General features: G+C 36.0%; 1 protein-coding gene across 1 annotated transcript; it reads right to left on the reverse strand.

Annotated features, from left to right (window-relative positions):
- Nucleotides 1–10,261: 10,261 nt before the first annotated feature.
- On the reverse strand, nucleotides 10,262–11,925 carry LOC110028177 (RING-H2 finger protein ATL13-like). Its single transcript, XM_020729924.1, has one exon. It carries the CDS (start codon nucleotides 11,621–11,623, stop codon nucleotides 10,316–10,318), a length of 1,308 nt encoding a protein of 435 aa, XP_020585583.1. The 5' UTR covers nucleotides 11,624–11,925; the 3' UTR covers nucleotides 10,262–10,315.
- Between the last annotated feature and the right edge of the window lie 3,063 nt (nucleotides 11,926–14,988).

Genomic DNA, 14,988 nt, shown 5'->3' on the forward strand with positions numbered 1-14,988 from the left:
AAAGTGTTTGGAATGAGTTTTGATCAATTTTGGGTATTTTGGCAAAATTTGGAATTTTTAGCCAAATTTGGGTATCAAGGGCAGTTAGGTAATTTGGAGGTGCCTAGGGGCAAAAGACCAAGTTAAGCATTCCACATAGAATTGGATAAATATCCATTCTAAATGAAGCATGGATTAATGTATTGTGAAGATATGGTGTACCCTAGTGTGTATCCTAGTTCCAGGGTCGACCCTAAAGCCAAGTAATCCTATAGGGACTCTTCTTGAATTCTCTTATAATGATCTTATCTACTAAATGCTAGAGGTTAAGATCAATATGTGGAATTTCAAGTTGAGTAAAAAGAAGAGTTTTGAATTTCTAATGGTGGGGGTACCTTTTCTAATTTTCTAAGACTAGTCAATAGGAAAGTCCTATGGCTAGACCTAGGCTACTAAAGAAGTTTTCTAGACCTCAACCAAAAGTGAGGTCAACAACCACGTTCATAGCTTTTCCATCAGCCAAATATACTTTCTCAAGGTTACTTGCAACATCGTTTCGCATTAACTCCCGGTGAGAAAATTTATGGAATGAAGCCTCTGAATCCAGTATCCAGTCATCAACAGAACTGTGAACTGTCAGCAATAGTGCATCATGCATCTCTTCAGTTACCACATTTGAGCCATCATTTTTCTTCTTCTTAGGATTCCTACAGTTCCTTTTTATGTGGTCAGTCGTGCCACAATTCGAGCAGGTTGTCTGCTGACCAAACTTTGATTTTGATCTTCCTCTGTTTGAGTTTATGTCATGTGTTCTCCCTCTGGAATCAATAATCGATTCTGAACTCGAACCCGAGGTCTCGCCAGAATCTTTCATGCGCACCTCCTCAGCCAAAATCAAATCACGAATATCATCGTATTTCAATATAGATTTACCTGCAAAACTGATAACTGTCATCTTCATGGCTTCCCAGCTATATGCCAATGATGCCAACAATATCAACGCACGTATCTCATCATTAAAATCATTTTCAACAGACGACAGTTGATTTGTGATATTATTGAAATCATTCATATGTTGTGCAACAGATGTACATTCCACCATCTTCAAATTGAATAATTCTTCATCAGATGCACATTGTTATTCGCTGATGGATTTTCATACATACCAGATAAATCCGGCATGAGATCTGCAGTAATCTTCTCCTTGAAGACGTTGTGGACAACGGAGCTCGACAGGGTTAATCGAGTAAACTCCAAAACTTGTCGATCTAACAAATTCCATTCTACCTCGACAATCTTTTCCGGCTTCTTTCCCAATAACGGAAGATGAAGTTTCTTTTCATAGAGGTAGTCAATAGAGGTAGTCAATAGAGGTAGTCATCTATTTGCATCCTCCAGTAAGCAAAATCTGTGTCATTGAACTTATCGATCCCCGATGTCATCACTTTGTCTCCGCTCATCGTTATTACTTAGATCCGAACCAAAGCTCTAATATCAGTTATTGTGAAAAATGATAACAATAAAGCGAAAAATTGGATCGAGAAAAACGCAAAACATAAACACAGTGGAAACACACAAATTTATGTGGTTCGGCAAATTGCCTACGTCCACGGAGCTGTAGAAGATTTTATTACTTTGAGGAAATTACACTGTCGAGCGTCTCGACGTTTACAAAAAAATTCTCTAATTTTTCTCTCTCCTCTCCCTCTCTCCTCTCTCTCTCTCTCTACTAAAAGAGCTACAACCAAAGAGAAAGAAAAACTAATGGAATCTGTAAGCCTCCTTAGCACTAGAATGCAAGAGAGGAAAACACAAAAAAAGCTTTTCTTTTTGCCTTCCTTTTAGCCAGGGGTTTTTGGTGGTGTCTTGGGTAGAGATTAGCTAGCCTTTATATAAGAAGCAAAAGGATTACAGAAGAAAATCCTTTTTTGAGTGAGAGAGGGCGGGATCGTGTGAGGGAGATGGCGGGATAAGAGGCGACAAGCCTTAACTGGAAAAGAAAAATCATTAGGAAATAAGATTAATTAATTTCCTTAAATAAGAGAGCTGTGCGAGGAATTTAATAATTTTCCCAAATTGCAGTGGATTGGGCTCCACCTTCCTCAACATAATCCAACCCTACAAGTCATGTTATTATACTATATAGGGTATGCAATGCTTCTAAATGTTGCATTAGTTTTCATTTTATTATTTGTTATAAGATTATTTGCAACTCTAACATGAAATGCCTAAAATACAATTTTGAAGTGTAATTTTATGCCAAAAATTTTGATACATCCTTAGTGAGGCTGTTTTCATCGACATAAGTTATATGGACTATACATTTATATAAGGAAAATCAGGGGCGGAATCAACCTTTATTTTCAGGGAGCAAATTTATTACATTAAAAGATTAATTCAAGAAAAAGGAATATCACATAATTCAAAACAAAAGCTTGTATTTCATTATCATTAAAGAATTAAACAATGATTACAAATCTTTCAATCTATTTTGCATTGATTGATAATATTGCATAATAAGTTTATTAGGTACCATGTCAAATGCTTGTACTTCTTCCTCATTTGTAACCCCTAAAATAATAATCATTAAATGCATCGTAAAAATAAAGTTAAACCTTTCAATTGCATCGCTTAAAACACATGTTTCAACTGATTATTGATCATGCCTTTCATCCTCTTTTATAATCTCAAACACATTAAGTATGGATGCATATATTTTCATGAGACTAATTAAAGTATAAAAATATGTGTTCCAACTGATGTCTCTAACTCATTGCAAAGTAGTTTTTTTTATTCAAACCACATAAGATAATTAAATTCCCATCTCTAATATGCAAAGAATTTTCTCATGTTGAATGGTTTTTAGAAAATCATTCCTCTTACAAGAAGCTCCAGTAGTATTTAGGAATCTTGAAGTGAACTCACGAAGTTGTTTAACTTGGCAATGATGTTTTACTACAGTTGATGAGAAAAGAAATAAACATAAAATGCTTGAGGATTATCTTTAAGAATGAATGCTTTAAAATAATTGAACTCACCTCACATATTGGATGCCCCATCATACCCTTGGCTATGTATCCTATGTAAACTTAATGAATGTTTTACGAGTACAGATTCAAGTGATGTTTTGCGTGCAACTAAAGTTCTTGAAGAAATATGTTTAACACCAACAAATGTTTCAATAATTTGCCCCATTTTATAAACATATCTCACTACTAAAGCCAATTGTTCATTTGTTGACACATCACGAGACTCATCAACTATTATGGAGAAAAATCAATCACCTTTGTCTTTCTTTATATAAGCTAAAGTCTCAACTGTTGCATCTTGATAAAGTTCGTTTTGAAACTTTGGTGAATTTAGTTGTGATTTTGGGTTGGCATTTTAAAATGTCAATTTTTTTAAAACTTTCATTATAATTCACAAGAAAATGAAATAGCTCTAAATAATTTCCTTGATGAGCAGATTCAGATGATTCATCATGCTCACAAAATGACAATCCTTGTTGTAGAAGAAATCAAACATAATCGATAGTTGCAGTCAACATAGTTTTATATTCTTTGTTATTCATCTCATTCTTACTCAATCACATGATGGAAACACTCTGTACCTGAGGCTTTATTAGATCTTCAAATTTTTGTCTTGCCTTATTACAAGAACAAAGGACTTTATGCTTCTCAGTCAGCAAAGCTACCTCAACCGCATTCTCTTTGATGCGACAATGACAGGGTAAAAACCGGTTTCAACGCCTCTGCATGCTAAGCTTCATGATCCCACCCGACCTGTTGTACCATTCGAAAAACCTACACAATATCGCCAAATAGTTGGAGCTTTGCAGTACCTTACCATTGCATGGCCCGATATCTCTTTTGTGTTTAATCGTCATGCAAGATACAATTACCTCTGCCCTGCTTAATACACATGGAGATCTCCACCGTCAATCCTATTAGCACACAGATTGGGTGGGAGATTCCTCAAACCGCAAATCGATTACTCATTTTTGCCCATTCCTAGACAATGCACTTGTCAATTAGACCTCAAAGAAGCAACATACTGTCTCACACTCCTCTACCGAAGTCTGAGTATCGAGCATTGGCAACTGCTACTGCTGATATCCTATGGCTATGACGTCTCCAACAAAACTGAATCTTCCATGCTCGAACCAAACATATCACAATTGATTATCATTTTATCCGGCAACACATTCATGACGGTCAACTCCAAATACATTATATTCAGACCCAAGATCAGCCTGATATATTTACCAAACCGCGGTTCACTCAATTCAAATCCAGGCTTCCGATTACATCCAATACCCCTTACTTGAAGGGGGGAATAACCGGTTCATATGGAGTAGTGGTTGTAAGGTTTTTGAGGTTCCCCTACTCCTATAATTATTTCCTATCCGCAGGGGACCAAATAATTACCTTCAACCATAATGTAATTTACTTGTGCCTAGAATCTTCTGTATGCAGTATTTAAGGTGCTTACCATATGCCTTTTGCTCTAAGGAAAGTTACTGAAAAGTTCTTCATTCCAGATTTCTTCCTCTTCCCCCATTCGATCTTCTCCTGCCTCTACTAAAGATCACATTCCAGATTTTTAGTTAAGATTATTTTCTCTGTTTTTTTTCTTTTGAAAATGAAATATATTTAATTTAATTTATTTTTTATTTTAAAAATAAATCAACTTATTTTTAAACAATTCAAATAATTTTTAAACATTTTAAGTCTTTTAAGAAAATTATTTTCATCATTAGCGTCCCCCTAGGAGCAACTGATTCATATTTAATACTTAATAAACATAAATATAGGTATATATAATTTTAATATAATGAATATATTGTATTTTAAATTAGAATATAAATAAAAATAAAAGAAGCTGCCTCATCGCTCAATTCTACAGGCAGCAACATTGGATTGATTATACGAAAATATTTAGCCTGGTTGCATAATTTTCAATAATAAGAACTCTTCTCAACATTCCCACCGCCTGCAACTGGACAATCACACAACTTGATGTCTCCAATGAATTCCTTCATGGAAGTCTCTCAGAAAAATTTCTGTATGTCACAACCTTAAGGTTTCATAAACCCTCAGCGCCTAGATCATATTTGTCTCATCAAAAAGACCATCTATTGCCTAAATCAATCTCCATGCCAGCGGAACAACACTTTCTCATCAACTTTACAGAAAATTAAGTTCGGATTCTACAGTGCAAATCACTGTCTAATGAAAATAAGTGGAATCATCAACAAAAAAAACATATTATCTATAACCTTGAATAGATGGTGTTGGGTATGGTCCCCAAACATTTGAATGTATGAGCTCCATGGGATTACATTGAGTAAAACTGACCGAAGGAAAAGCTAAAAGATGACTTTTATCAATTGTATATGACTCACAAAAGGAAAAAGAACTAGAAATTGAAAGTTGGGTGTGTTGTTTTACTATAGTTGCAAGAGTTTGGTGACTAGCATGTCCCAAACGTTGATGCCAAAGGATGTTACAGGTTTTGGTAGAGAAAAAATTATTAGTTGTGTAATCCGCACCTACGGATTACACACCTAATATTTTTTCATTGTGAAGACTAAGGCTTATTGATTTGCTGGAATTGGATAAAAACCAATTTCAGCAGACCTAGAAGAAGAGTCTGTTGTATGATTTCGTCTTTAATTTGATAACTGACAACATTAATGACTATGCCATTGCTGTTATCAGCAATAAGTTGAAAGAGAGAAATTAAATTATGAGAGATTTGTGGGGTATGAAATGATTCGACTGCTTGAAGTTGATTGAGAGATGACATCAGGTGGCTTGTGACACTTGTGTCCAAATACCAATCTGGATTGGTTGTGGAAAATGTAATGAAATCTGTGGATGGTGGAGACCTAGTTAGTTGATAGATAGCATTGAGTCTTTGCCCGTATTCTGGAGCTATGTGTCCTGGTTTGTTGCAGATTTGACAGTGAATCGGGCCATCTCCTCTAGTTGGTTTGGGAGCTGAGTATTTGGTTGTGTCAAACGGAGCACCTTTGTATCCTGTGTTGCTATTGTTGTTTCTGTCTTTATTGGAATTATACCTGCTCTTTCCTCTTTGCATATAGAGGGCCAATTGAAGATTGGAGGTGTAAAAGGCTAAATTGTCATTGACAATATTAATGTCTTCACTCGAGCGAAGAGAGTAAAGACCTTCTAGGTCAGTGTGATTTAATTGGCCTTTAAGGGCATATAGGAAAGTGCCTTCGATGTTGATTGAGAGTCCAACTGTTGATAATTTGGTTTTTCATGAATACATTGTGGAGTTCATTTTTCAACTGGATCACTTTAGATCAGCTAGTAGCAAGCAACCTTTTTTCCAGGGCATTCCAGATTGCAGAGCAGTTGTCATGAGTTAGCACATATGCCCGAATGGTAGTAGAGATAGTTGAAGAGATAGCTGCGCCTCGGTTCTGATCAAACAGCATCCGGATAAGGTATTCGGGATTGGGGAGAGGTGTACCTGATGCATTATTTATAGTAAGATGCGGCTGTGGAATGGAACCAACAAGGAAACCGAGAAATCCATTGGCCTTCACTATTTTGAGTATCTGGGATCTCCAAATCACAGTTGTATATCTACCCACTGTACTAAAACTATCCAATATTGAGAAATGTAGAACTGAAATTATTATCTTCTTCTTTGTCTGAATGCTTTCTTTCACACGCTTGATCTAGCAAGCGCAACTGCTACAACATGAGGTGCATTGAACTCTTCCTCATAAGACCGAGATAATTGATATAGCAGCTATCAGCTTTACTTCCCAACACGCTCCTTTTGTTTTGCTTTTGCTCTTTTTTCGATTTTACACACTGTTAGTTAGTTTTGTCCTTTTAGCTTTTTAATACAATTACTGTTTTGTCGGGGGCTAATGATGATATTCGTGGACAAAGAGAAGATGTGTTCAACTTTATGAAGATCTGGACTGTTTTTGTTTAATAAATGAGAATTCTGATTTCTTTTTCAGTTATTTAAAGCTTTAAAATAAAGCCTGATGCTGTTACGGAAGATGTTCAAGGTCGCATTCTGGTTGAACAAATAAAAATAAAAATTGAAGGAAGATTTACCATATTTTGCCTATGCATGAAAGGCGTATTTTATATTTTGAAAGTTAAAGGTATGGGAAGTATGAATGTAATAATTACAGTACGGGTGTTACTATGTAAATATGTAGGAATTGGGCAGTATGTATGTAAATGCCCAGAAAAAAATGAAAATTTATATTCATTTATGTTTTTATATATTTTACTCCTAAACTTTCCTATTTACATACATAATATTTTGGTGTTGCAAACCTATACATGAAAATATGTATTTCACTTTTAAAATCTTATAATAGTCCTCTATTTAATGTAATAGTAAAACATATTTTTTGTGAAGATTATTTTTCTATTTTTTTCTTTTAAAAATGCATTTACTTAATGTTATGCCATTAGCATATTTTTATCTTTCAGCATGGATTTTGAGAAGTGGCATGAATCTCGAAGCAATTTTTTAAGCAAGAAATGTTTAAACATCAATTGAAAATCAACCTGAACTCCGATGTCAGCAAACGTAGAGTCAAACTAGTCGGTTTGATGAGAAGAACACAATGACACAATAGTTCGTCCAATGCAAATCAAATGAAGCCCATATCAAACTGTTAAGCTATTTTTTTGAAGCTTCTAGTGTTAAATTAGAAGATCAAAACTTGGAGAAGAAGGAACTAAGATCCTGTGTTATACATCAAAGGACCAGCGAACACCAACCACTACTGCAGTCCACCAAAGCCGACCACCACTCACTAGCTGTCGTCGATCATTGTCTGCCGCCCCTACTCGTTGCAACAAAGCCCCTTGCAGAGTCACAACATGCGCTACGAAGTAACAGAGCACCGAGCGAAGCAATGACCAACCTTGCAGAGTAATGAAGCATTATATAGAGCAACACACCTAAAAGAAAGTGTATTAATGCCTTGAAGATGGTGCAGTACACACCCTACATAGTGTAGCAATGTACCTCGAAGTCCATGTAACGACGCATCTCGAAGACAATGTCACATCGTACCCTAAATGAAGTGCAACAACGTGCCACATATATGATTCAATGATGTCTCTTAAAGACGGTATAATAATGCACCCCGCGATAACTGCTTATAACTGTTGTACTTATGATACACTGAGCATCTTCGGACACATGAAGCTCTCTCATTGTAGCCACATCACTACAGCCTAGTTGACCAATCATAACCTTTGTGGTCCATAACTCATACAATTCCCAACTCTAGCCTTTGTGGTCTTCGAATGTTATCATAGCTCATGTAGATCCCAACTCTGACCTCTGCAATCTACGGACGTTATCATAGCTCATGTGGCTCCCAACTCTGACATTTATGGTCTATAAACGTTATAAGAACTCATGGAGCTCCCAACTCAGACCTCTGCGACCTATGGACGTTATAGGAACTTATGGAACTACCAACTCCAACCTTTGCGACCTACGAATGTTATCAAAGCTCATACAACTCTCAACTCTAACAACAGTGGCCTATGAATATCATCACAACTTGTGTAGCTTCCAACTCTGACCTCTATGACCTATTGACGTTATCATAGCTCATACAACTGTTAACTCCGCCTTTTATGGCCTAAGAACATTCCTATAGCTCTCTGATATGGTCTACATGACCAACTACAACCAATGCGACTCACAACTCACATAACTCCCATCTCTAGCCTCTGTAGTCTAAAGACGTTTTCACAGCTAACCACTATGACCAACTACGACCTACTTGATCAACAACTTATGCAGCTCTCTATTGCAACATTTATGACCAACTGATGTTTTTGAAGCAATTATCTATAGATGGCGTGGTCAACTACCACCATGACTTTCAACTACAGCTTCAGCAACAAGCCGAAGCTACAATCACCACCTATAATATTCACGACAGACAATTACCTCCATAACAATCTACTACAGCTTTCACAATCATATACAACTATTATTGTTGAAATATCATTTCACTTCTACTTTATAATTTCATCTTCGCTAACTTAGGAGAAAAGTGTGTCTGTACTCACCATTACATAGTGAAATATTTCAATTGTACCTTTTAGTTTTTTCCTCATTTCAAGGGCTTTCAATTAATAACTTTTGATATTTATTTATACAACGCTAAGACACTGAATAATCACTCTACCATTGTGAATCTTTATCCACACATCACTACATATATTTCTATTTATTTTATTTAAAAAATCAACTTATTTTTAGACACTTAAATTAATTTTTTTAATGTTTTAAGTGTTCTAAAAAAATGTTATAATCATCATTAACTGTCACGTAGCATCTACCGATTCATATTTAATACTTAATAAGCATAAAACTAAAAATATGATTTTATTATATTGAATATATTTTATTTTCAATTAAAATATAAATAAAATTTAAAAAAATAAAAATAAATAAAATAAAATTAATCTCAAACAACCTCTAAGAAATTAGAGTCATGATTTTTCATGTTGAATCAAACTGACCACCACGGGACTATATTCTAGATGGTTGGAATTTGAATTATGTAGCATATCATCCTAATCATAAATGTTGGTTATGCAATTGAAAGGTAATATATGAATAACTCTTTTATTTAAATATATAGAATTATAAATTAATTGGATTTTTTGTCCCCACTTTCCATGTTTTTTTTGCTCTGCATTTATTGGCTCTATTATTAAAGGTTTAGATTTATAAAAATTATAAATTTTCTTCAGTTTGTGCCCCTTTTTTGTATTTCTGTGATTTTTTTTAAATTTACATATTGGAAAAAAAAATGTGAAACTGGTTGGTTGTTCTTTTTAAAGGATCACATATTCCTCACCCATAACAAATAAAAATCAAGCCAAATATCCACTAAAGAACTCCACACAAAGCTACAAAATAAATCAAATCCCCCATTTGAACTCCTAACCCCCCTACTCCTCTCTTCATTTATAGCATTGAATGCAAAAGCCAGCTGTAGCACTAAACAGATCCATGATAATGAGCGGAAGCTAACCCACACCCACAACCAGAAACTCTCAACCATACAATTCAAAATTTCAAATCTGCCTTTACTTCCTTCCATCATTTAGAATTTCAATCACATGCATTTACAAGAACATTAATTCTTCACCATATTGCAATTCTTTTTCTTATGATTAACATCAAACTTTTGCATCATAATTCTATGTTTTTTTCAGAAGCAAATAGAAACAAAAAAAAAAAAAAAAACTAAAACTAGTTGAAGTTGAATTGAATCAATTCCATCCAATTCATATCATTGATTGCTCCCTACTCTGTTCTGCCTCCCCACAATCCATAGCATTGTTCTCCTTGCAAATGAAGGAGTTCCTTCAATCTGTGAACATGAACTATTGACACAGCTGCCAATTTCTACATCCAGATCCATCTCACTTCCACTCTTCTCCCTCTCTTCCCCTAAACCAACTCGAATCTTCTTCGAATCCATGGCGAGAGCACCATGCAATGGAAAGCGGAAGGAGACGGCTCGTCTCGAAGAATCAGCCTTCTCTTTTGTTGGTTGAAGCCATATCTTTGAAACTGAGAAACTCTCTCTTTTACAGAGATCGGAAGCATTGTTAGCTCTGAGCTCTGAGGTGCTCAATTCATCTGTACTTGGATGAAAACCAGACTCAGACATCGCCGAGCGATAACCAGATCTCTTGACACTGAGCTTCTTCATTTTGATGGAAGTGAGAGCTACTCGAAGCACACAACTCTCATCCATGACATACTCATAAGAACCCATGGAGAAGCATCTCCTCTGGCTCTTTTCCATGTTTCTATTGCCAACACTGCTACCTTCTTCTCCACCTGATTCAGAATCCACATTTCGAAACTTCCCAAGCTTGACTGATAAAACCTTTTCATCCTGCAAGCTGAATTCCTCCTTCACCACAGCCTCTGATGGCTTCTGAAATGAACCATGTGTTGATTCAGTATCTATATTGCCCAGGTGTTGATTCAGCCCAGGTTCTTCTCTATTGGATGCAACAAACTCCCTTGAGCTATCACCTGCGGATTCAAGCACTAGGAGCACTGGGTTGAAGCTATTATGGACAGGGGAGAAGTCAGGGAAAAGGCTTCTTCTGCAAAGAGGACAAGTGGAGTGAGAAAGAAGCCATGTATCTATGCATTCGATATGGAAAGCATGGCTGCACTTTGGGAGAAGCCTGAGCTTGTCCTGTGGCTCAAATTCACTCAAGCAAACAGCACAGTCAAATGGGTCCTTCAAGCCTATAATGGCTTTGTAGAGGAAAACTGGTAAGGTGTCGATGAAGGACTGGTCCACACCTGCATCATGGAGATGGAAGAGCTCCTGGAGCTGGCCTTGCAGAGCAGTGCCATTGTCTGGATCTTCTGGCTCTCTTACTGTGGGTCTAAGGAGAAATCTAACAAGGAGGTGAAGAATACCAGAGATGAAGAATATGACTGATAGTATCACGATTATGAGGAGGATTGTTGGGCTTATTTTACTTTCATATTTGGTCATGGAAAGTGGAGGAGAAGGAGGATAGTTAGAGGAAGTCATCTCCTTGGATGGATTTATGGAGATCCAATCCATGATTGGATTTAAGAAAAATCATAAAGGGAGAAGGAGGAACTCACCAGAGATTGATTTAAGCTCTAGAAGATGAATTTCAGAAGCAGAAGGGGAGAAGATGAGGACTGCTGAAGAAGAAGAGGTGGGTGGGTTAGTGATGGAAAGAGGAATTATGGGAGGCACAGAAGAGAAATGAATTGATTGTAATGGAGGAGGAAGAGGAAGGCCATGGCCATTAAAGCTATAGTAATAGCTGTGGTTGGAGTAAATGAATGAGAACAGTTTTGAGAGGGATGGGGAAGTTTAGTGAATTGATATATAATGGTTAGTGACGATGGGAGATATTTTATGAATTGAAAAATAGTGTTAGGTCTATCTTCAGTTTGACTTCCAAGATATAATAGGCTGCAAAATCCGAGAATAATATTATTTTAGTCTACAGCTTAATATACAGCCAAAATAGTCAATTTTCATAACTCAAACTTTGGACATGGATCAGTATTTACTACCTTTGTTAAATTTTTATTTTAACTTTTATGACTAACATTTGTTTTTTTTTTTAATTGAATTGGGAGTGAATCTATGGCACGAACTCGAGCATGCATATGATAATATGATAATTGTTGAGAAAATTAGGGCGAAGAAAAACAGTAATCGACATAAATCCAGAAGAACACGGAGATTTAATGAGGTTCGGCAAATATGCTTACGTCCTCAGGAGCAGAGCGGCGAGTTCCTTTCAATATTCAGAAAAGGGATTACAGAATAGAGGAATTCAACTCTCTCGTTGAGAAAATAGTAATCGACATAAATCCAGAAGAACACAGAGATTTAACGAGGTTCGGCAAAGATGCCTACGTCCTCGGGAGCAGAGCGGCGAGTTCCTTTCAATATTCAGAAAAAGGATTACAGAATAGAGAGATTCCCTCTTCTCTCTAAAAAAAAACTTACAAGATCACATAGATTTGACAAAAAATGAGAACACTTACGAACAAAAGCACAACAAAAACAAATTAGAAAAACAAACAAAACTTTTACGTGGTAAAACCCGAGAACAAGAAAAAAAATTATGTAGCCACACCATCAGAATCATTTCATTATAAAAATCACAGAAACACACTCAATTTCCTCTTCTCTCTAAAAAAAAACTTACAAGATCTCGCGTCAAACCCTTCTTTCTCCGATCCAACGCGAGAAACACATGTTGAAACCACCGAAATCTTTCTCTCTGACATTTCTCACCTTCACCGGAATTTTTATCAAAGAGCATCCCACCAAAGAAAGAATGCTTATGTTGCTCGAAATTGGTCCTTAAACAGGAAATCTTGTACCAATTTTTGGCGCCCTATGTGCTCTCTGTAAAGCAGTGCCTAAGGGCGTAGATGTGCCTGAATTGGGAGCTTGAGCGCCCAATATTGGGCACCTAGGTGCCCAAAGAGGGGCGCTTGAGAGCCTCCTCATCTGTTGCACCCAAAGTGGGCCACTACAAGAAAAAACGTTAAAACTGATGGCTTTTTATATCTCTAAAAAATTATTCTACTTACCAATTAATGGCCACAGCAACTACCAACACTTTAATGATAATTTAATTTAACTCACAATCTCTAATTAAGTGTCAGGGTTACCACACAAGTGCACGTATCGCTTTCGTAATATAAGGCTCTACTTGAGTCCAAAATGTCTATCCCACATGGAAGGTGGCAGATACTTCACAGTAATAACATTCTAAGAGTGAATTCTAGCCTACTACTTTCAGTTCATAGTTTGGAAGATCGCTAAATATGGTTTTTTTAACAACCACTCCTAAGTATATTTCTACCGCCTAAGTTAAACTTGCCTAGATCAATTAAACAAGTGAAATTCAAGATTTATAAAGGTACTTCTCTCTTGTGATTTCCTAGGTAGATTGTAGGTGTTAATACTTTATAATGTGATAGTAACAACAGAAGCATAATATTCATTTACCCTCTTTCAAGTGCATAAATGAGTATGATTCATATTTATGTAATTGTTTATGTCTATCACCCGTGAAACTTCTAATTCAAATTATATCGATACACATCTCCCTAAGTTGCATTGTCTCATGACTCATCCTTCTTAGCCATTCACACAATGTGAATCTTCTATGTTGTTTTGCCACTGCTCTTTCGAGTCCTAATGTGTCACAACGAATTTTAACAAGTTATATTACCAACACAACATGTAAATTAAGTTTAGAGATATATTCATCACATGAAAATAAAGATCAATTCAAAGCATTCACAACCCTACAAAGCTAACATATCTATCACAAGAGAAAAGTATAAGAAATCTATTCACTACACATGATAAACACCAAAGAAAATTTCATTCAATCCAAGCAAATTAATCATATATGTGTTTACAACACTAATCAAATAAGATTGCACACGATGCTTAGCTTTTGCCCTGTGAAAAGAGAATTAAATTCCATTGGGCGATGTTTTTCATAGTGCTACACAAGATACTGTTGTAAACCCCTTATAGATTCTCTCAAATTCCCCTCTCAAATCTCTCTAAAAAAAGAGTTCCTACTCCTACCTACTGTCCCTGAAGAATTCCAAGACTTGGAACTTCTTCCATACTCCTAAGATTTCCAAAACTACCCGTCTGAATAGTCAACACCTATAAAATAATTCCAGGGGTCGTGCAAAAAGTAACTGTCTGAATTGCAACACCTAGGCGCCCAATCTGCGGTGCCTGGGCGTCAGGTTCTCTGGAACTTGGCACCAAGGTGTTCAGGTGCAACACCTTTGCGCCCGAAAGTGGGTGCTTGGCGCCATACCTTAATTGGCACCTTTGCTCTATTTGGTTTCGTTTTGCTCAGATTTAGTCCAAATTCATTCCAATGCTCCTACATGTTATACATGCATCATAAACATAAAAACACATTCTATTAAATTGCAGTTTCATTCAAAAATATGTGTAAAATAAAGAAAAAATTAAGTATATCCAAAGATATATCCTCAATGATTTTGAGACTATTTTTTATCTTGGTTTTTTATAACGGTAAAACTACAACATGTACCATCGCTTATCAACAATATTTTGTTTTTCGAAATTTTTTAGTTATAGTCGCATGTCGGTTATAAACAAATATTAATTGACGGTTATAATTCATCGGTTATTTTCGAACTCGTCATTTGGTATGGTTTTAACCGACTCATTTTATTTTAAAGTTATGAGAACAGCTGTCAGGAGTAGCGTTAATAGCCGACGTAATGAAAGTCATTTATGGGCCGTTAGAACTAATTTTATATCCCGCCCGAAATCACTTACCTCTATGTCTTGCCCTAATCTTATATCCCGCCCGCAATGAAAGCCATTTATAGTTGTTCACAATCTTTTTATCATTAATTTTGCATCAA

The sequence above is a fragment of the Phalaenopsis equestris genome, unplaced genomic scaffold (assembly GCF_001263595.1).
Source record: "Phalaenopsis equestris unplaced genomic scaffold, ASM126359v1 Scaffold000002, whole genome shotgun sequence".
NCBI lineage: Eukaryota > Viridiplantae > Streptophyta > Magnoliopsida > Asparagales > Orchidaceae > Phalaenopsis > Phalaenopsis equestris.